The sequence below is a fragment of the Saccopteryx leptura genome, chromosome 2 (genome assembly GCF_036850995.1).
Source record: "Saccopteryx leptura isolate mSacLep1 chromosome 2, mSacLep1_pri_phased_curated, whole genome shotgun sequence".
In the NCBI taxonomy this organism is placed as follows: Eukaryota; Metazoa; Chordata; class Mammalia; order Chiroptera; family Emballonuridae; genus Saccopteryx; species Saccopteryx leptura.
In genome coordinates, this window is record NC_089504.1 from 216,200,208 (window position 1) to 216,222,044 (window position 21,837).

At 46.7% G+C, this 21,837-nt stretch overlaps 1 protein-coding gene across 3 annotated transcripts in view; it reads right to left on the reverse strand.

Annotated features, from left to right (window-relative positions):
* Positions 1–1,972: 1,972 nt before the first annotated feature.
* The window catches only part of RRP1B (ribosomal RNA processing 1B), a 32,488-nt gene continuing 12,623 nt past the window's right edge, over positions 1,973–21,837 (reverse strand). The window contains exons 3-16 of one of the 3 annotated variants that reach the window (XM_066370073.1): positions 20,856–20,913; positions 19,462–19,547; positions 19,054–19,115; positions 18,562–18,691; positions 17,634–17,698; positions 17,006–17,187; positions 14,748–14,842; positions 14,071–14,168; positions 13,057–13,076; positions 12,118–12,246; positions 10,811–11,514; positions 7,454–7,603; positions 5,868–5,931; positions 1,973–4,711 (exon numbers count right to left, since the gene is read on the reverse strand). In XM_066370073.1, coding sequence (XP_066226170.1) covers positions 4,518–4,711; positions 5,868–5,931; positions 7,454–7,603; positions 10,811–11,514; positions 12,118–12,246; positions 13,057–13,076; positions 14,071–14,168; positions 14,748–14,842; positions 17,006–17,187; positions 17,634–17,698; positions 18,562–18,691; positions 19,054–19,115; positions 19,462–19,547; positions 20,856–20,913 — 2,037 coding nt within the window. In that variant the 3' untranslated portion in view covers positions 1,973–4,517. Of the gene's footprint in view, positions 4,712–5,867; positions 5,932–7,453; positions 7,604–10,810; positions 11,515–12,117; positions 12,250–13,056; positions 13,077–14,070; positions 14,169–14,747; positions 14,843–17,005; positions 17,188–17,633; positions 17,699–18,561; positions 18,692–19,053; positions 19,116–19,461; positions 19,548–20,855; positions 20,914–21,837 lie in introns of all 3 variants that reach the window. The other 2 variants (XM_066370072.1, XM_066370074.1) reach the window with 2 other exon arrangements.

The window sequence follows — 21,837 nt, forward strand, 5'->3', positions numbered from 1 at the left end:
TCTCTAGACTCTGAATGGTTGTCTGCTAATTCCGACCAGCGTATCAGATGTCTTCCCTGGGGACATCTGGGTTCCCTGAGCTCCTTGCACTGCCACCTGGAGGTCACACCGCTCCCTGCTGCCCTTCACATGCACATGCAGCAGGGCTTCTGCGGGTGCAGTTCCTTCTGCTTGCAATACTTTCTTCAGATGCCACATAGCTCACTTTCCAACCTCTTTCAGTGTCTGTTCAAATGCCGCCTTCCTGTAAAAAAACAGCCCTTACATAATAGTGAAACTAAGAGACATTGATAAGAGTGTGGTGGTTACGGGGGGGGGGGGAATGGGAGAGGGATAGGGGGTGGGGAGGGGCACAAAGAAAACAAGATAGAAGGTGACAGAGGACAATCTGACTTTGGGTGGTGGGTATGCAACATAATTGAACAAGATAACCTGGACTTGTTATCTTTGAATATATGTATCCTGATTTATTGATGTCACCCCATTAAAAAAATAAAATTATAAAAAAAAAAACAAAACAAAAAATAAAAAAAACAAAAACAAAAAAAAACCAGCCCTTTGCCAGCAAAAATTAAAATATGAATTCAATTTAATATTCTTGCCAACACTTAAAACGAGCAACTGCTTCCTGAATGTCTATAATACTTCCTTGTGCTTGATGTCAGACCAAGTTTGTAAAGTCTGATAGTAATCTGTACAAAACTGTTCAGACCTATGGGGGTGGAGGGTGAGGCGGGGAGGTGTCATTTATAGGACGGTGCCAGAGCCCAATGCATCCCTGCCTTTTCCCTGGTTGACTATCCCATCTGGAGCTCCTGTTCCCTGCTGACAAACTCATTTACCTGTTTGTTGTCCCCACCAGGTCAGGGCATGGCTTGTCTGCCGACCACTGTGTCTGCAGCATGTTGTCCAGGATACTACCTGGCACAGTGGGTGTGCAGCACTGGGGACACACTGTCAATGGATGCAGGGAAAGTAGCCATTGGTAACCTGTCTTCTCAGGAGGGTGGCTTCTGTCATATGCAAAGCTGTGGTCTGTGAGCGCAACCTGAGCACATGTGGAGAGGGGAGACAGCTGAGTGCCATGGCGCTGGAAGGAGCTGAAGGCTGTGTGTGTGTGTGTGTGTGTGTGTGTGTGTGTGTGTCTGGGACGAGAAGGAAGGACATTGGGTGCCCACGCTAGCAGAGAAGCGGGAGCCCGCTGGCTGAGAACTCCCAGTGATGGTCACTCTGAAAAATGCCATTTTGGGTGACCTTAGGCTTGTGGAGGGAGGGTGAAGTAACCTCTGCCCCAACCTCCAAACAGTCGGGACAGGGCTGCTCTGATACCTGCAGCATCTGAGGAGGAGGGTCCTGGTTGAGGTCCTGTGCCTGCATTTGGGGTGAAGGGACAGAGGAAACAAGGACTAGGCAGATATGATCAAGTGAGGGGTCCCAGAGAACAGAAGCCTTTGTGGGATTCTGCACTCACCTCAGAGTGTTCTGAGACCCATAGATGTGGAATGGGAACCTCAGTTGATGCAGCAGCTACGTTTGAGATCGAAACCTTAATGCCCCTTGTTAGAGGGAGGGATGAATACAGGTGCATCCAAGTGATGCAGTGCTGTGTGGCCCCATTGCGGACGCTGGGGTCTGGACATATGAACGGCACGGGTGGCCGTACTAGAATCTTAGCTGTTCCAACCATGCCCTCAACACTTGGCGGTGGCCATGTCTCTGGGATGAGTTGAGGAGCCCACCCAGGATAAGGGTACCTCTGCGCTCGTCCTCACAGCTGAGCCTGTGCTTTCAGCCTGGCAGCAAGTGTCTGCTTCCCCCCACCCAACGGAGACTGGCCCAGTAACCCGCTGCTGGCTCTGCTAGTGGACATATGAGAGGACAGGTGCATGGACAGTCTGTTTTCAGACCCTCACGATGGACACCGACACCTTCCACCTCTGCTGCACTGTAATAGTCAACATCCAGCACAATCTTAGGGCAAAGACAGGTTTGTTTTTTTTTTATTGAACTTGGCTTTGATGAGTACTGACAAACCCTGCAGACACTACTACAAACTGGTTGTAAAAGTCCTTGCTAGCATTCAGGTAAATTCAGAGAAAACACACAAAAATCAAAGGTTGGACTCAATTTCATATTTTTTCCCCGACATGAACTGCTTTCTACTCCCCTTTGTGCTTTCAGTTCAGTAAGTTGGAAAGGACAATGTGTGATACCGAATCCTACAGACAGCTGTTTTACAAAATACTGTAAGGTCACCAGCATTAGTTTAAATTATTTCCTTTTCTGGACTGCCATGTCCTCTTGGTGATTTTACCTAAGAAAATAGCATGCATCAAGTAGAAAATCAGTTCTAAATAGTTCACGTTTTACCTGTGTATATACGTAATGAGAATTTTAAAAAATTGTTTTTATTTCCTTTGTAGCCAAAATTTAGGCATTAAAAATAAGCCACAGTAAACCTACTAGACTTACCCACAAAATGGAGTAAGTTAGGGACAGATTTAAAGAAGAACGATGGACTCCAAGCCACACTGTCACTTCTGGACATCAGTCCACAGGCAGGGGTCAGCGGGAAGTCCATTTTTAGGATTCTCCACTAGTGCCTCAGAGGAGACATGACATAGAAGCTTTGAGGAAAAGTTGCTGTACTCATCTTAAGAACAAATGTGCCATTTTTGCCCTAGAATGTCTTGCTGAGACATCTTTAACATCGTTGGATTGTATGGCCCATTTGGCAATAAGACCTATCTTTAAAGCTGAAGTAAAAGTTAGAAAAATAACTTGACCAAGAATAACAAAACTTTTCTAAATATGCAGTTAAAAATATTCAATTACTCAAATCTAACCTTTCCACGGATCAGTTTTGGTTTGAAAGTGACTTTAGGTATGACATCAAACGTAGCACACTGAAACCACGCAGCCACATCAAGTCGTTTGTACATAAGTCTTCTCACTACAAGGACTAACTAACAACAGCATAATGTTCACTGTCTTTTTTCTGGCTTATTGTGACACTTTGTTATACAGCAGGCAAAGAACAGTTCCCCTCCCTTTTCAGCAGGGCCTTCGCAGTAAGTCGGCCCACCTACAGTTTGCAGATGAAGCTCACCCTGGTAATGTGACTAAAAAAACCAGAGTCGGTTAGTTGGATGATGTAATCCCAGGGGGCCTCCCTTCACCTGAAGCCATGGCCCGAACTACCAAGGATATATGGGGCCCTCAGCCGGTAAGTAGCCGGCTGTTCCTGGGCTTGGTAGGAAACTGGGGCTCCTGTTTGGGGAGAGGGGGGTTTTCACTCCTAGGTAGCCTGAGATCCCTGAGCAGAGAGTGGGCTAGGAAAGCACTGGGCACCTGAGGCACAACTGTGTGTACCCCAAGTTATGACTCCTCTTTTAGGTCTATAATTTGTTACTGTGCAAATCAAGAAGAGCTGGGGCCCAGGGGCTTTCCTGAGGTTACCACCTGACCTCCGAGTTGGCCTCCCACCCTTTACTACAGCTCAGGGCAGACCAGCTTCCCTAAACAAGGTGCACGATCAGGCAATGCTGCTCCAAGTTACGTTTCTTCAACTAAATTCTGTGTGCCTTCCATCCCCAAGTTTTTATAATTAACTAAAATTAGGACTTTATAAAAATCTTTAAGTACAAGGTTCAGTATTTCAGATATAAGGTAGCTATGAACAAATAAATATGCACGAACAGTTCCGAAAGCAGCTTCCATCTGCCTCCTAGCAGGAGCTCGTCTCCAGAGGCTGCTGCCACGTCCCCAGAGAGTTGTTTTCATTTAAGATGGGAAGCTGCTCTTGTGGGCCAGATTGTTGGTGCAGATGCATGTATGGAGAGCAGCCAAGCATGATGGCCTGGACGGACGAGTGTGCTTGGCACCAGGCTCGAGTCCGGGAAAAGCCAAGGGGGCACTGCTCTCCCAGTGAGGACACTTCGGGCTGGCTGAGAGGTAGGACACAGGGAAGGACACAGGCCACAGGGATCTGCTCTCCCGCCCCGACTCGCAGGTTCATCTCCAGCTGAGTACATGTGGGTTCAGTTATAGGAGTCAAACCAACTGAAAACTGGCAAGAGCATGGGAACAAAGCCCTATATGCTTTTTAAAAGAAAGACGGTTACACAAAAAACCACCAGAAAACCAGCCTAGCATGGCAAACGAGTACTCAAGCTGCGCACATGTGGACAGCTGATGGAATCGAACTCCAGGTTATACCCGTACAAACAGCATCCATTAGTAGGGACGGTCAACGTACTCTTGGTTCCCGCGCTAGGGGAGTCACTGAAGTCCCTACACGTGTGGGATCCTGGTAAGTTCAAGCACAAACAAGGTTTGCAGTAAAAGCTTCAATCAACCAAGATGCCCACAGTAGGGTCACGGCTCATACTCAGGCCCTCATATATACAATTTATGGGAATTTATAAAACAATAAAAAACACCCCACTTTTTAAAAGTTATAATTTATAGAGTATTCTGTACAAAAGCAGTCTTTACAAAGGGACTCTGCTACTATCCTAGAAGAAGTCCATAGCTGTTGGCCTTCTCTTTGGTGTGGCGGCCAGTGGCTTCTTGGTCCCCAGTGGGGTGCTGACAGGGGAGCTGGTGGGGGTCTTCAGTACTCCATGGAGGGGCCTCTGCTCAGGGTTGAAGGCCACTCGGGAGGGGCCCGTGGGGCTGACTAAGATGCTTTTGTCTGTCTTCTTGAATTCTGCCCAATGAAAGCAAGGTCACATGTTAATGGGTATGGTTCCTCTGTGCCTCAGCTCAGCCCCGGATAGGCCCTGAGGGAGGCCTGGGTGCTCCCTCACCCACTCACTCCAGAGATTGGCCCTGAGGGCTTTCTGAGGAAACCAGTGACTAGCAAGAATGAATTTACTTTCCAAAGGAAAATGCCCCGAGGGCCACCTGGACAGACCATGAGGGGAGCACCTGGTGGGAGGGGTGTTCTGGGACATAAACAGTTAGTGATACCGAGGTTTAATAAAGAGCCACAGGGGGTGGGGGGAAGATATATTCGGTGGGACACTTGAATCTATGTAAAAACAAATTAAAATCATAAAAAAAAAAAAAAAAAAAAAAGAATCACAGGAGGAGCACTTCCTTCTCGATTTGTTCTCAAACTCATAGACTTTCAAAAACAAACAACACGCCCTGGCCGGTTGGCTCAGCAGTAGAGCGTCGGCCTGGCGTGCAGGAGTCCGGGTTCAATTCCCGGGCAGGGCACACAGGAGAAGCGCCCATCTGCTTCTCCACCCCTCCCCCTCTCCTTCCTCTCTGTCTCTCTTTTCTCCTCCCGCTGCCGAGGCTCCATTGGAGCAAGGATGGCCCGGGTGCTGAGGATGGCTCTGTGGCCTCTGACTCAGGTGCTAGAATGGCTCTGGATGCAACAGAGCCATGCCCCAGAGGGGCAGAGCATCGCCCCCTGGTAGGCATACTGGGTGGATCCCAGTCGGGCGCATACGGGAGTCTGTCTGACTGCCTCCCCGTTTCCAGCTTCATAAAAAATGAAAAAACAAAACAAAACAAAACAAAAAAACAAACAACACAAATGAAATATTAAAAGCAGAAAGACAAGATGTCCCTTCTTTCCCCTCCTTTTGGCAGGGTGGTTCTGAATTTAGGTAGAGGCAGCTATAGCTGACAGGCCATTAAATCTCATGCCATGATGACTAGCATGCTCCAGGCAGGTGGGCATGGGAAGGTAGCCAGTCACATCACCTCCTACCAGGTAACCTCCTTCCAGAGGCCACAGAAAATCCGCTCCCTTCCTCTGGTCACCCTGCTGGTCTCAACCAAAGACTGACTGTCTCAGGACAGGTCAGGGCTCTGAGCAGACCTTGACTGCAAGCAAACCCTGCACTCACCTGCAGTCATGTTTCTGTTCAACCCGAAGGTGACCTTCTTGGTGCTGGACGGTGTCTTGTTGAGCTGCAGAAGAAAACCATAACAGGAATAAGAGGAGTACAAACGCGGCTGAAGTGCCCTGTCTGTGCGCCCCTGAGCACTCACAGGTGCCCACTGATCCATGGGGAGCAAGATGTGAGGCCTGTGTCCACTTCCGCAGCCTCTTAGGACCACACTGCACATGCCCCAGACCAGGTGGGCAGTGCCAGCACCTCTAGGCAGTAACCTGCCTCATCGCTGTCTTCCGCCTGTCTTCCAGGGAACAAAGCAGAACAAAATCACCATGTGTGAAACCTCTAGGTTACAGAAAAAGTTCACCACTGAAAAGTTATAAGGATTTCTCATTCATTGTGTCCTAGAGTTTAACTCTCAACTTGAAAATGAAAGTAATCAGATTACACTTATATTGGGATCAAACTTCAATGGGCAATGAACTGGCATTTCCCAACTTTTTGTGCACTGGACTCCAAATTGATTTAAATATTCTAACAATTCATCAAAATTCACTAACTTGTTTCATACCTGAAAGGTTTCTAGAAGTTGAGCCATTTTGCATTATGAAACACTTTCTCAAATTCCTTCCTAGAATCCCACACTTTTGTGTGCATTCCCTAGTTCTACCTCGTACCATTTTGCTTTAACATGACCATTTTATGAGAGAAATTTAGCTTCTGGAACCTGGAAGTCTGGAGTCATTTGCAAATATTTGTAAAGTATCTTATATTAACATAGGCAGTGGTTTTTGCTGGTTTAAGACTATTTAAATGCAAATTAAAAAATTTTCCGATTGATTTGGAAAGGAGAGCTGAAGGTTGGGGGGGGAGGAGAGAGAAACACCAAGCCGTTGTTCCACTTAGTTGTGCACTCACTGGTTACTTCTTGTACGTGTGCTGACCAGGGATTGAACTCGTGACCTCAGGACACAGGGACAATGCTTTATCTACTGAGTTACCCAGCCAGGGTCTGGTTCAAGGCTATTTAAATAGCACCTACTTCTTTTTCAAAATGTCCACCTATTCATAGGTCTCCTGGCTCAGGCACCTGTGCCCGCTGGTGCACCAAGGCCTCCATCTTCTGGAGGCAACTGCAGACGAGCCTCCTGCATGTCTGCACTTTGTGCCACCTTCTAGTGGTAATGGCAGAGGTGACCCTTTCCTTCATGCCTCCCCCCCACCCCCGGCTTCCCAGAACAGTGCCCACCCTCATCAACCTGACAGCACCCACTCCTTCTACCAGCCTGAGCTCCTGCCCACATTCTTGGCAGGCCTCTCCAGGGCTTTCTTCTACCCCCTTCACTGCCTATTTTTCTATATCTGCCCTATTCCCATGAGTTCTGAGATGAGGCACCCCTGATCAGTCCCTTGGGGTTGGCCCCACAGCCAGCATGGGCCCCCTGGAACCCTACCTAGCATAGCATGCACAGCAGATCTGGGCTCTTCAAAGAGCAACCTGAGCACTGTGGATAAAAGCAGAGGCCAGGCAGACTGCTGAGTGCAGCCCCAGGCCTAGCATGCAGTGACCCCTGGTGTAGTCACAGTGCACTTACCTGCATAGCTGGGGTCACAGGGGTGGCAGTGCTGCTCTTAGCTTTTCTGAAGAACAGGGGCTTTGGCAATAACGGGGTGTCAAACTTCACAAAGTCATTCTTGGCCCTTAGTTTCTTCTTCTTCAAAGGGCTCAAAGCTCCACTGCTCCCCTGTGTGAGGAAAGGGCCAGAAGAGAGGAGAGGTCACATCCGGAGCCACTTGTGCCACACCCACACCCACAGGAAGTGAAAGTAGGACAGGGTGCAGACACCACTGAGTGTGAGGCCTCAGGTTGCACAGCGCCTCTAATGAGACCCATTTACCAGCTCAGACACCCCATACCCTGCTCTTTCCGGAACCCCATTTGCAAACACCTTTTTACTTAGCAGAGACTGTGTGAATGAAATTGCCACTTCTCCACCAGGGCACCATGTCAGTGGGGCCAGAGCTTCCCTATCTTTTTAGCCATAAGAACCATTTTTATTTTTCTCAAACTCAGGTCCTCCTGCACTGTCCCTCCCTGGAGCATGGCTGTATCTCCCTTCTTCCGCCATAGGCGTGCATCTCCTAAACTCTAAGGGTCCCCAGGAGACTTGCAACCAGGGTTGCAATGGGCAGCAGCAGCTCGCCCTGGGTTAACCCCCAGGCAGGTTAACCCCCAAACCTGTCTCCAAGGTCTCCTTTTCTGACTCTCCAGTGAGCTGACAGCAGTCCTGCCTAGACTCTCTACTGTTCTATCCTCGGCCCTTCCTTGTTTCACTATCCTCAGCTTTAATAAACATACTCAAAAAAACCAAACAAAAACACCCCCCTCAGATCTCATGTTTTGAAGATTTCTGCCTTTCAAAGATCATTTACAGTCATGGCAGCTTAAGGACGGGGACCTCTGAGATGTGTGCCGTTAGGTAGGTGCTATCACCGGGTGCGAACATCACAGGCACAGGCACAGGCACATCTGACGGTACAGCCACTGCACATCTAGGCTCCGCAGTGCCCCTCTGCTCAGGGCCATACCCAGTGCCACAGGTCACCATACTACCTGCTGCCACTGCACACTTAGGCTGCACTCAATTTGAAACATCTTTTCTTGTTTTCAATAAGTTTACCTTAGCTTACTGTAACTTTTTTACATTATAAAAAAATTTTTTTTAAACTTTTCAACTCTTTTTTTTTAAGCAAGAGACAGACAGGAAGGGAGATGAGAAGCATCAACTCATAATTGTGGCACCCTAGCTGTTCATTGATTGCTTCTCATATGTTCCTTGACCAGGGGGCTACAGCCAAGCCAGAGACCTTAGCCTCATGCCAGCAACCTTGGGATCATGTTGATGACCATGAGTTCAAGCCAGGGACTTTGGGGTTTCAAACCTGGTATCTTAGTGTCCCAGGTCGAGGCTCTATATACTGTGCCACCACTGGTCAGACTCCTGAATGCTTCATGAGGAGCATTGTTCAGAAAGTGCTAGGACATTAGGACAGCTATGGTGTCACTAGGAAATCGGAATTTTTCAGCTCCATTATGCTATGGGATCAGTATTGCTGCCACTGGCGGCTGAAATGTTATGCAGTGCATGACTTATTAAAGAATTCATTTTCTCATTTCTTTTTATTTTTTGCATTGTTCTGAAGCTGGAAACGGGGAGGCAGTCAGACAGACTCCCGCATGTGCCCTACCGGGATCCACCCGGCATGCCCACCAGGGGGCGATGCTCTGTTGCAACCAGAGCCATTCCAGCACTTGAGGCAGAGGCCACAGAGCCATCCTCAGGGCCCGGGCCATCTTTGCTCCAATGGAGCCTTGGCTGCGGGAGGGGAAGAGAGAGACAGAGAGGAAGGAGGGGGTGGGGGTGGAGAAGCAAATGGCGCCTCTCCTGTGTGCCCTGGCCGGGACTCGAACCCGGGACTCCTACACGCCAGGCCGACGCTCCACCACTGAGTCAACCGGTCAGGGCCCATTTTCTCATTTCTAACCAAAGACATCACTGTGCATTGAAAGTCTGGCATGAAGAAACCAGCGTGATGTCCTGGTCAGGCTCTGTAGGTTAATTTAAGGCATATAAGGAATGTTCACTGGGTGCTTCATAACCGACCACCCCCACAGCAAAGACCCTGCTCTAGTTCTGGGACCCGAGGGACCTGGGAAACCCAATGTGGTCAATGTCATAGTGGTGGTTTTGGCAAGTCCTTGGTGACTCTGGCTTGGAAGTTTGCTGCCTTCTCTGAGCAGAACCCCTGAGGGGCCGACCCAGGAGACCTCTCGAGCACCTTCCCACCCCCACTGCCAGAGACACAGACACGTGCCCTTTAGGAGGAAAAGCCTCCGATAAACCTGTGATTTATTTAGTAACTGTTCCAATTCTCTCTAAAAGAGGTGCAGAGGCCTGATAAATGAGATGCGAAGGAGGAATTTTTTCTGATGTTCTTATGGAAGAAAGAGCATCACCATAAATAGTGAGTGGAGGGTAGAGACTGCAGAGCCAAGGGAAGGTAGCAGAGCTCAGCTGGGGAGGTGAGGATTAGAGCAGACGTCCTCAAGTCCAGGTGAATGTTCTACTTTCCTCAGCAAAGGCTCTTTCCTGACCAGAAAAACTGACTCCCGACACTCGGACTGTCAGAAAGTCCTCGCCATCACAAGTGCTGCACAGCAGTGTGTGCAGACATAAGGACTGAACAGGGGTCAGCAAGCCTGTTTGCAAAAGGCCAGGGAGTAAATGTGTTCTGCTTTAGGGCCATAAGGTGCCTGTCACAACTACTCATCTCTGCCGCTGGGGAGTGAAAGCCACGGAAGTGTGCACACAAACAGGCGTGGCCGTGTGCCAATGCAATTATGTTTGCCGACCACGGATATAGATGCACCGTGTGTCCACACCACTGAGTGTGTGAAAAATAGACCCAGAGCCTGGTTCTCGTTCATACCTGGCTCTAGAAAGCCAAGCAAAGCAGAAGTCTTTTCATGAAAAAGACAACCAAAACAGGATTTTGGGCCCAGGATTGGTTGTGAGTTGAAGAAAAACAAGATCAGCATTTGATGGAGACTCTTGTCTACCTGTTTATACTGCAAGGCAGCATGCCTGCCTGAGCCATGGGGACAGTTCTCCCAGCTTGGTGAGGCCCTTCTGTACCCCCGGGAGTGAGCAGAGCGGTGGGGGTAGGGGTGGGGCTGTAGTGAGAAGTGGGAGGGGGAAGGCAACTGTCTTGGCCACTGAGGTCATGCTCCTTTACTTGTTGGTAAAGGGTGTTATGAACCATGACAGTTCTAGTCCAGAGGTCTGACCTGTCCCCCCACCCCCTTAAATTGGGGCCCGAGGTGGCAGAAGACCCTGATCTTTTTGTTAATGGGAACCTTGGCCACCCTCCTTGGAACCCAGTTGCCTTACCAGAGCCTGGACGAGCTTGAGTTCGGACTCTAATACTTTGCTGTGTTCAACCAAGTTCAACATCTCTTTTATTTTCTTCCTCTTTTTGAAGATGGCAGTTTTCTGAGTGGATGGGTTGTAGAGGTCAAGCTGGCTAGGCTCCCTCTTCTTTTTCTTCAGTCTCCTACCCTGGGGCAGTGTGGCTGGGCAATCCCCTCTGTCTGCTGGGTTTGCTGCAGGGCCCTCCTCCCGGGGTGCGGGCCAGGTTAGTGTTGCCAGGCTGCCGTTGACCAGAGGAGCCCTGAGTTTCCGCTTCCTTTTCAGGGCCGGGGCTCCGCTGGCTGGGGAAGGTCGGGGGGCAGGCACCTGAGCATGACCGCTGTCGGGCCCACATAGACACAAGTCCTCCAGAGGCGATGCTGTGGACTCTGAGATCAGTCCCTGGAACCGTGGGCTCCTCTTCCTTGGTCGTTTCCTCCTGCTGTGTGTGGGAGGGTGTGAGGGGGGGTGCTCGGAGCTGTTCTGCTCCTGGTGGCTGGGTGCGGCCGCTGCACCCAGTTCAACCACACCTGGCTTCTGTGCTCTTCCCAAACCTGCCTCTGGGGGCATGGCTTCAACCCCTGACCCTAAATGTTCAGACTGAAGGTGGTTTTTCTTCTTTTTTCTTTTCCTCTTCTGAGTACTGCCTTTAACCTCCTCTTCCTCAGCAAGAATGAACTTGTTTCCTAGAAAAGCAATGAACCAATAAACAGATACCCCAATGTGAAGGGGAAAGCAGGTTTTGCGGGGGATTCTGGGGCCATGAGTGGCCGACAGAACTCCTCTGGGGATGTCTTGCTGCCAGAAAGGCTCTGAGCCTTGGAGCACCTGAGTTCCGTTAATTCTCTCCTTAGGCCCCATTTCCTCCCTTTCCCAAATGTGGTTAGAAACCTGCCTAATGCCTCTTTCAATATAAACAGAACTGAAATATATTCAGATCTCTACTAATTGTCAGGGCAAAGGTAGAGCCCCAGGTCCTGGAAGGTGATAAACAAGCACTCCCTAATGGCAGTGTCTCCTGAGGCTCCATGTCCTCACCCACTTTCCTCAAAGATGCCAGCAGGAGTAAATATCTAAGTGTTTTTCATTTAGGGAACATGGGTACCCAAGAAAAACCAAACACTTCAAAGCAATCTTCACTTTTCATCTGTAAAAGCAAAAGCTTTTGCTCTGTAATAATTTATGAAGACAGTGGCTTAGAGGTTTCCAGGACTGCGAAGGTGCCGCTGTCCCTGAGGGCTGCCTGCTCCTTCTCCTCAGGCCTCGCTGCTCCCAAACCCTTGCCTCACCTCTCCCTTTTTCCATGTCGATGTTCTCTAAAAGTTTGTTTCCTTTTTTCTTATGCCTTCCTTGACTGAAGATTTGGTCATCTTCGTCAGCAGAAATGTCCTCAGTAAAACTGGGTTGAGATACACTGCCTGCTGGACACCAAAGCCACAGTTAGCCAGCTTTCTGAGACCCTCACAGCTGTCTCCAGGGGCGTTAAGTGCCATGCCCCTCCCCATGTCACGCACGTAGATTTTTAACCTCAATATTTCCCTCCTCATCACTGTTCTTCACTAATTCTTCAATCCAAACCTCAAAGCTGTTAAACACAGGGACTTTAGACTTAAAACAATTTTGTGGCTTTTTTGCTCAAGGCAAGGATCTATAACTCTTGGGTGACATCATCTCCAGCTCAACCCCAGGGGCTTGGCAGTGCTCTCTCCACATGTCAACCAGGTCTGAACACCCTACTTCTAAATATCCCAGGAGCCCAAGGGGTGGGCGGAGTGGGGCATCGATTTGCTCAAATGTAACCAAGTTTATGGACAGCAGCTTTTCCCCAGGGGACAACAGATCTTAACAGTCAACAAAAAGGACCCTGAGAGATCATCTGTTCTTTGTAAAGAGGCAAACTGAAACCAACAGAAATCCTTCTTGTTAAAATAATAAGCCCCTCCCCTTCCTTGCTCTGGTACTGACAAGAACAGCCTTGGGTCTGTGTGCTCAGCTCTGTCCCTGCAATGGGAGAGTAGGTGGGCGAGATTGAAAAGAAAAGCCCCACAACTATGGTGCTTCTAGGGGCTTCTCAGCTGAGCAGCAAGCAGTGTAACTGATGACCTTCCAAAGGTAAAGGTTACTACCATTATGTGTTCAAGCTACTTTTTATACTATTTGGCAGAAATGGGCTCAGTGAGGTCCATATTTAGGTAAGAACATCACTTCTAATCCTCTGACTTTCTCACCTTCAGAAAGATCTTGAAATCTGAAAAAGAAAACAGAAGTTCATAGAGAAACCCCTTCTTCCCGTTCTGTATAAACATATTCACAAAGCTTTTAAAAATGTGCTATGTGTAATTGACTTTCTTCTTCCTCTAGAAGGAAAGGCTAGAAAGGTGGTGTGACATGAAGGCTGACAACGGAGGACAAGGTCACCCTTAGTTATCTTTCTTGTCTCTGAAGCTAAAACTGCTCAGATCTCTGCCTCTGCTCAGCACTCCTCTGTTAACAAGTAGAGAAATACCAAGTATTATTTGGGCTATGAAATCTGGTGCATTATCACACAAAGGAAGTGTGCAGGGCTGTGGACTCAGGGCAGAGCCCTGGGGGAGTGGACAGGAGATCTGAGTCCAGCTCTGTGTCTGACAGCTACAACCTTGGGCATAGCAGTGACTTCCCTGTGCCCGAGTTAACCCATGTGTCGGATGAGGAAATTACAGAAGCCATCTTTTGTTAACATGAAATAATTTAAATCAAGTGCTCAGCACAGTGCCTGCTCACACAGAATATGATCTCATTCAGCTATGCACGTCATCAATCATAGTATGCCACAGGGCTCTGCAGTGAGGTCTCAATACGGTCATAACCACATCAACAACGACTGCAGCGTAACCATACTGGGAGGTGGGGGACAGGTAAAACGCCACACCCCTACACATCTCCACAGTGCACAAACAGGTAACACCTCAGCAGTACATTCACACTGCAATGTCTCGGTCTACTAATTTTGGATATTATCAATAGACTTTTTACATCATTATAAACTAGATAAAAGTGATGAGTATGGCTGCATTTGAAGAATGGAACTGGGGCGGTAGGCAAGAGGCTGTTGTTATTAAACACTGCAGTTTATATGTGTATATACATGCCATAAATAAAAAATAAAGTGTGGTGACAGCTCATCCTATGCCGTGAGATAAATAAAAGGGCTAGATTTGGTGAATGAGAATCAAGTGATAACCTCTCGTCCAATCACTTACTTCTTGATTAGTTTGGAGAGATGCTTCCTGTTGAATGGAGGAATGTTTTTCTTGCTATTTATTTCCAGGAGTCGGTCAGCAACAGCCTTATAGTCAAACTACGTGAGGAAAAAAAAACTAACATAAACCTGCAGTAACCCGACTTCTGTCATACCTACTAGTGATAGAAAACACGTAGTGTGGGATTCTGGAAGCACACACAGAGGATTGTCTAAATAAGCACATGTTAAGATTTGGTAACCAAAAGTTTATGCAAGATCTTTGAAAAATCTGTTCTATTTCTTCTCGGAAGAGAGAGATAATTCTTCTTGCTTTTCTCAAAAAAATAAATGTGAAGTATACCATATAAAATTTACTTGGGTATGCTTCATTGTAAACCTAATCTAGATGTCCAATTTGCACATGGTAACAGTAAACTTTACTAAAAAGTACCACTTAGCTGACTTTGCTGTATGGAATAGAACAGATCTTAGTAACTGAAGACTGACGTCTTTCAAATATCCATATTTAAATGTTTCCAATAAGCTCATTATAAGGAAGGTGACATTACTGACTGAAGGGATGAAAGGACTTTACATTAGGCCTTAGAGTTCAATTAGCTCTGACCCTAATTCCCAATTAGCCAGGCCACTCCATCATAAATCTATCTTCTATAAAAAGTAACAACAGCCACCAACCTGGAGAAGTGGCGCAGTGTCCTCCACGCTTCCGCCATTGTCTCTCTCACCTTCATCACTGATTCTGTCCTTTGTGGAGTGATATTTGCCCAGTGCTATCAAAACACACCCAAAGACAAAATTCTTCAATTATACACAACAATGACTACTTTCAAAGAAGCCACTGTCTAATTAGGTGTCTCTTAGTGAAAAAGAAAATTTCTTTAAAGAGAAAAACCCTGCAAATACATTTATAATTTCCCAAAGATATTTTGGTTTTTCATTCCTTGGACATGAAAAAACATCTGGGAGCAATCACAAATTCTGTCCCTAAATCCATCACAGACCAGCCTCCACGGCTTCCAGTGCTGTACAGCACACAGTCTTCCTGTCAGACAGCGGCAGGGACAGGAAACTCCTGGGCCAGGGGCTCAGACACAGTGAGGCTCTGGCAGTGAGGACAGTGGACTCAGGAGCCTGTCTCTAATTTCAGACAGATTTGGGCTATAGTTAAAAATCTATACAGTGATACACTAACTTCATGGGGCTGCCTCAGAAAACACAAGTTAATACACCAATGCAAATGTCAACATTTATTAAATAATTGAAAAAGCACTAACGCCCATGAAAAAGTAGATTAAAAGTTACTAATCAAAACTCAACTTTTCAAACTTGTACTGTTTCTGGATTCCCAGGAGCTCATTAGTGGTGTGACCTCAGGGCACAGACAGAGAAGATGGAACAGGGACCACACAGTGCACGTGCTGAGAGTAGGACACCTCTTGTATAGATAGAAACATGGAGAGCAGGAGGGACCCAACAACTGCCATGATCATACAGAATTTGCTCAGGGTTTTTTAGTTAACCAGGCACCTATGTAGAATTTAAAATGAAAATGTTTCTTTTTTTCCTTTAAAAAATAATACATGATAAATGTAGAAAATTCAGAAAACACAAAAGTACAAAGCAAACAGAAGTCACTCACAACTTTGTCACCTAGGGCTAACTATTAACATTTTGATCTGTATCTTCCTGGATTAAGGCACATGTAAATGTTAAAACAAATCAGGCTCCTTCTACAGAGTTCTGTGCCCATTAACTGATTCCCCTGGCACGGGCCTCGACTTGCAGGTGGCTCTGGAGGTCAATGCCCACCACTGAAGCTGGGAGCTGGATAAGTACGGACAATGTGTGACTGCCAAGCCTGAGTCCAGGCAGTGGGACTGTCATCATCTCAAGATGAGCATTGCTTGGCACACCTCCAACCACCCAGTCACCTGGCAGATCCACCTGGCCTGCACGGAGCCCTTTGAAGCCTTCAAGCAGTCTTTGGCAGAATGTGGCAGCCGCAGGGCAACAGTGTGTGGCAGATGTGCTGCCTCCTGCAGTGTGCTGGGCAGCTGCAGCTGCCGAGACCACTGCATCTTTGCAGGCATAGCCACTTTCTGTCACCTGAGGATTTTTTGGACCATATAAAAACTGGACAGAAGTGACTGGCCACTTAATGTCTCCAGCCCTAAAGTGACCGGATGCTGTCCTGAAGGCCCAGGATGTGGGCCTAGTCTCTTGATGTCAGGACTCACAACAAATAAAGACTGTGTGCAGTAAAAAAAAAAAAAGATAATAATTAAATTTCCTCTGTTCACTGGTTTTTGAAAACTGTACTTTTCAATGGCTTCCTAATATTTCAAAAGTGCAGGTATGCCCTGAACATGTGCTACAGTTGTGTACCGAGGCACTGGGAACCCCTGTAAGAGTTCTGGTGGGCCACAGCTTTAATGCATACTCGACATGACTGCATGGGTATAAGACAGTTGTAAGGATGGGGCCAGTCCACAGTGGGCACTTAAACACCTCCAGAAAAAGAACCCTGAAGGAACTCAGAGATCAAAAAGGCTACAGAAACAGGTGTGCGCTCACAATGTAACTGCACATTAGGTCTCCTGCTGATGACTCTCTACACATCCCAGTCCATATTAGGACGTTTAAATACAAAAGGCAAAAACAACAAAAATAAACAAAACCTCCGGAGAAAGTCCCACCATCCTGGGAGACACAGCATGGTGAATAGGCACAGGGTCTTCCCCAGAGGACCCTGAACAGGCACTGGGGTTTGATATATGCATCTACTTCCTTTCTCAGGTAGTGGTCAAGACAAAGCCATCTTTGATGAACTCTAGGCTTGTAGTCAGTGAGATCTGGAGAAATGTATTACAAAGTATTTGCTGGATGAGGACTTCATCTGGAAAAAGAGAGACTCTTCCAGGAAATTCTCTTACCTGCCTTCTTTTTACTGAATGTTTTTCTCCACATCACCCCGTTTTCAGCTATTTCTTCTTCAGAGAGGTCACTGTTGCCCACTTTAGTTTTCTGTTCCTCCATTGTCTCTTCAGGTACAAAAGGAGACTGATCTACAATGACTTCAAAAACACCCCTAGCTATAGTCTGCATCAATGTCTGGCTGAGGGGGAAGCACAGCAAAGAGGATGTGATTAAAACCAATGGTCTGAACCTCATTATCTGAAGGAAGACAGAGGGATGAGAAGTAGGAATCACTGCACCTCCAATTTCAGCCTACCCAGGCCTTGCTGTGATGATCAGCTGGTCAGCAAACACTGGTATTCCTAACTACACTTCTGTGCTGACCGACTGTAGCTGCCAGCAGCCAGGTAAGAGCTCTTTGCTGGAAGCAGGGGGACTGACAGCAGACTGAACTCTGGGTGGGGACGACGTGATTCTTTGATGACTGGGATCAAACAGCAAAGCTCAAGGAGCCGAATTATGACTCAAAGCTTCAAACATCTTGCCAATGGGAATTAAGTGTTCAGCTGTTCTTAGCTTTGGACAACCCCCTTTCCCCCAGATTAAGCATCAATTGAAGTAATAAAACAAACGTGAATCACTTACTCCTTAGTCTTGGCAACAATTTTGCAGAATGGATCAATAAACTTGAGATTCTGATCTGCCAGAAGCTGTAATTTAGATATAAAATAGGAAAACAGAAAAATAAGGGAAATAAGAGCTTTTTCTCCTTTCTGACATGTCCTTGAAAAAGAAACCACTTGTTTTTTTTCACACAGGTTTAATCAGATTGAGTAACACTTATCTCATAATGCCCAAATGCACAGTGCATGAATTACTCAGATGCCTGGGCCAGGCTGAAGGCCATGGCTGTCCTCCAGCCATTTGGGCATCTTAGCACAGTAAGTGAGGAACACCGCACAGTCCAACCAGCACTACTCCACACTTCCTTCTCTACAGAGCAGTTCTGTATGGACACTGTCAGAGACTGAGATGAGGAATTATTTTTTTAATGTAACATTTACACATTCTTTCATTTAAAAAATACCTGTTCATCGCAGAACATTTGTGAAAAGAAAAGTAAAAATCGCTCCAATCCCCAATTCAGATAATCACATGCATGCTAAAGAATGTTTTCTTGGCTCTGACCAAGTGGCAGAGTATCAGCTGGCATGTGGATGTCCTGGGTTTGATTCTCAGTAAGGGCACATGGAGAAACAACCATCTGCTTTTCCACCCCTCCCTCTTCCTTTCCTGCAGCATGGCTCGACTGGTTCTAGGGAGTTGGTCCCAGGCACAGAGGATGGATCCATGGAGCCTCTCTCTGCCTCAGGTGCTAAAATTAGCTCAGTTGCTGAGCAACAGTCATAGATGGGCAGAGTATTGACAGTAGTGGGGCTCGCTGGTTGGATTGGTCACTGGTAATGCAGAAGGCCACCAACAGCATTCCATTCCCAGCTCACAGGAGCATCTGAAGAGCCAAAGCCCTGTTCAGGTTAGCTGTGGTCTCACCACACTGCTGGACTGTTCTTACCTCTTTCCCTCCTACTCTGGATAATTCATCCAGATAAATATCAATGAAATGGAATTTCACTCCATTAGGAGACTGACTCTCAGGGTTCAAGACTTCCTTCATCAACACATCAAGGAAAACTTTGATTCGGCTAAAGAAAACAACATATATGGGTCTATTAACTACAGCGTGGCAACATCCCTCTCTCCCCAGAGAAGACGTAACATGCAGTCTCATGCTATACTACACAACAAGGCATGTGAAGTAGAGAATGTTTTACAAAGAAGAAAGCAACTACTGAAATCAGTATAAAAAACTGACTGTCATGTGTGCTCAACCCTTTTCTATTCCTCTGCCGGATTTTAAGTTCTTTGTGTGAAAGGGACTTTGCCTCTAACAGCACTTGATAGAGTGGAGGGAGACACAGATAACTTGCTAATTAACTGAAGGCTTGAGAATCACACTATTAAAAGTTTTTGGGCCACCAAATGCTAACCCAAAAAGTTTACCAACCTTTCTTCCCAGCCATTCCGCTTCAGAACTTCAAAGGACTCCCTCAGGACCAGACGGATCAGCTAAAGAAAATGAAAGAAAGAATGATTGGTCTACTTAGCAGAACAAGGCCAATAACATGGGTGTAGCCTGGATCCCCACGTGAAAAATTATCCACAATGATTATGTTTAACTTCTAGATCATAAAATGTTAACTAAATATCCCTAAACTCATCCCCAACAACTGAAAGGGACAAAAGAGAGAGGGCTCTGAGCACAGGATCAAAGGCTAACATTCACACTACTTGTCATCTCAGCAAGCCTCGAACTTTGTTTCACAAACAAACCTTCCCACTGTTTCTAAGGTGCTACGTTCTCTCCCTCACATGAGCCTTTGCAGTAACTGAGGCGGAGGCCTGATGATCTCACCATATAGTACTTGTCCAGGTGCAGCCTGTTGGTCCCCTTCCACTCTCGGTTCATGGTTTGCCAAAAGGTCTGAATGAACAGGTGTTCTGCAGTGAACAAATGGCTCTGAGTGCTTGGTTTTCAGGTTAACACATTACCATCTAGCATAAAAGTAATAAACCTGACCCATGTGGGAACTCAGCCTTTTGTTTCATGTTCAGTGTCAGCTGGTGAGCTGTAATAAGACATTCTATTTTTTTTCCCCGAGCCACAAAACTATACATTTTTGTCCAAAAATTTTTTTGATTCTTTGCTTTACTGCTTTTTGCCAAATATTTCCTGATACATGAAAACTTTATAGACTCTATTCCATGTGTAGAATTTTGTTCATTACCTGTCAGCTGGGACTTTACTAAAGTTCAGAGAACCACTGAGGGTTATGAAGGTCTTTGGGATTGTTTTTGTACTTAGGAGTGGTGAGCAGAGCAAACTCATTCTGCTGTTTTTTTTTTCTTTTTTTGTTTTTTTTTGTATTTTTCCAAAGTTGGAAATGGGGAGGCAGTCAGACTCCCGCATGCGCCCGACCGGGATCCACCCGGCATGCCCACCAGGGGGCGATGCCCTGCCCATCTAGGGCGCTGTTCTGTTGCAACCAGAGCCATTCTAGTGCCTGAGGCAGAGGCCATAGAGCCATCCTCAGCGCCCGGGCCAACTTTGCTCCAATGGAGCCTTGGCTGCGGGAAGGGAAGAGAGAGACAGAGAGGAAGGAGAGGGGGAGGGGTGGAGAAGCAGATGGGCGCTTCTCCTGTGTGCCCTGGCCGGGAATCGAACCCTGGACTCCTGCACGCCAGGCCAACGCTCTACCACTGAGCCAACCGGCCAGGGCCTGCTGTTTCTTTTGTCCTAAGTAATCAAAGCCTGAATGCCCCAGAAATAATGTCCCCTTTTGTTTATTTTTTTGTAAAGGGGGGTTACTTTACAGTTTATTACAGTGACAACCTTAAGTGGCTCTAGTTCTGAGGATAAACCTGGCATCCTACAGTTACTGCACACACTGGTGTGCACACAGACAGCTGGAATGTTAAAGTAACTCAGAATTTTGAGATTCTGGAAGATTATTATTTTTTAAAAAATTCTGGAAATCTTTGAGATGTCCAATGGTATTCTACAAGACATCTCCTTCATCCTCTTTCAGAGTCAGTATCTAAGTTTATCATAGTTTCTTCCCATGGGAACAGTTTGTGACTTGCCATCTATACACGGGTACCCCCAGGTTCACATTAAATTAATTAGACCACTGGGAAATGGAAACTTGGAATGAAGGGGAAGAAACAATATGGACTAGCTATCCCAGGCAAGTTACCAAATCTGAATAACAGGGAAGTTTTAAAAGTCATGAAAACATCAGGACTTACGAGCCTCCAAGTTGTTAACAGCATGGATGAGTTGGGAAATTGTGTTCGCTAGCTCCTCCTGCAAGGCAGGGTTGGGAAACATGGGGGTTATTAGGTGGCAGCACTTTGAGCACCTCCTTCCAGATCTGCTGGGGTGGGTGGGTGGGTGGATGGGAATCTGCACCTGTTTTCAATGTCACTCCCACCAAGAAGTGTGTAGGTGAATATCTGAATTTTATTAAATGTGAAATCCCCAATTTAATGGACTATTGTAGAAACCTCATATGCCTCTGAGATTTGTATAAGCTGCATGTTTATAAAAGTATCTCTAGAAACTGTTAAAATGATCTACAAAAGAAATAAATTAGCTGTCAATTCCTGCCTTTAAAAATATATGAAAACTTTTCCAGTCTACCTGAATCATTACCAGCTAGAAGCAGCGGTCATTGGGACTTGGACATGAGCTGTAAAGTATAGAATGGTGACAACAATTCCAGTGCCATGCGGACTTTTCCTGGACTCCTGCTCTCTGTGAAAGCTCATAACAGACTGAACTGTGGTTGGGTTGCATTTTTCAGGGATTTGGCATGGTGATGGGGCCAATTTGGACTTGGTGAACATGTTAAGGACACTACTCTTTTATGGATTCTTGCTGTATTGGCCAAGAGTTTGCTTAAAGGTTTTTAATCACTGTAAAAAAATAGAAGACTGGATAAAGAAGGTGGGGCACATATACACCATGGTATACTATTCAGCTAGAAGAAACAATGACATCGGATCACTTACAGCAGAATGGTGGAACCTTGAGAATATTATGCGGAGTGAAATAAGCGAATCAGAAAAAAACAAGAACTGCAGGAGTCCATACATTGGTGGGACATAAAAGCGAGACTAAGAGACATGGACAGGAGTGTGGTGGTTACGGGGGGAGGAGGGGGAGGGAAGGGGGGAGAGGGGGAAGGGGAGGGGTACAAAGAAAACTGGATAGAGGGTGATGGAGGAC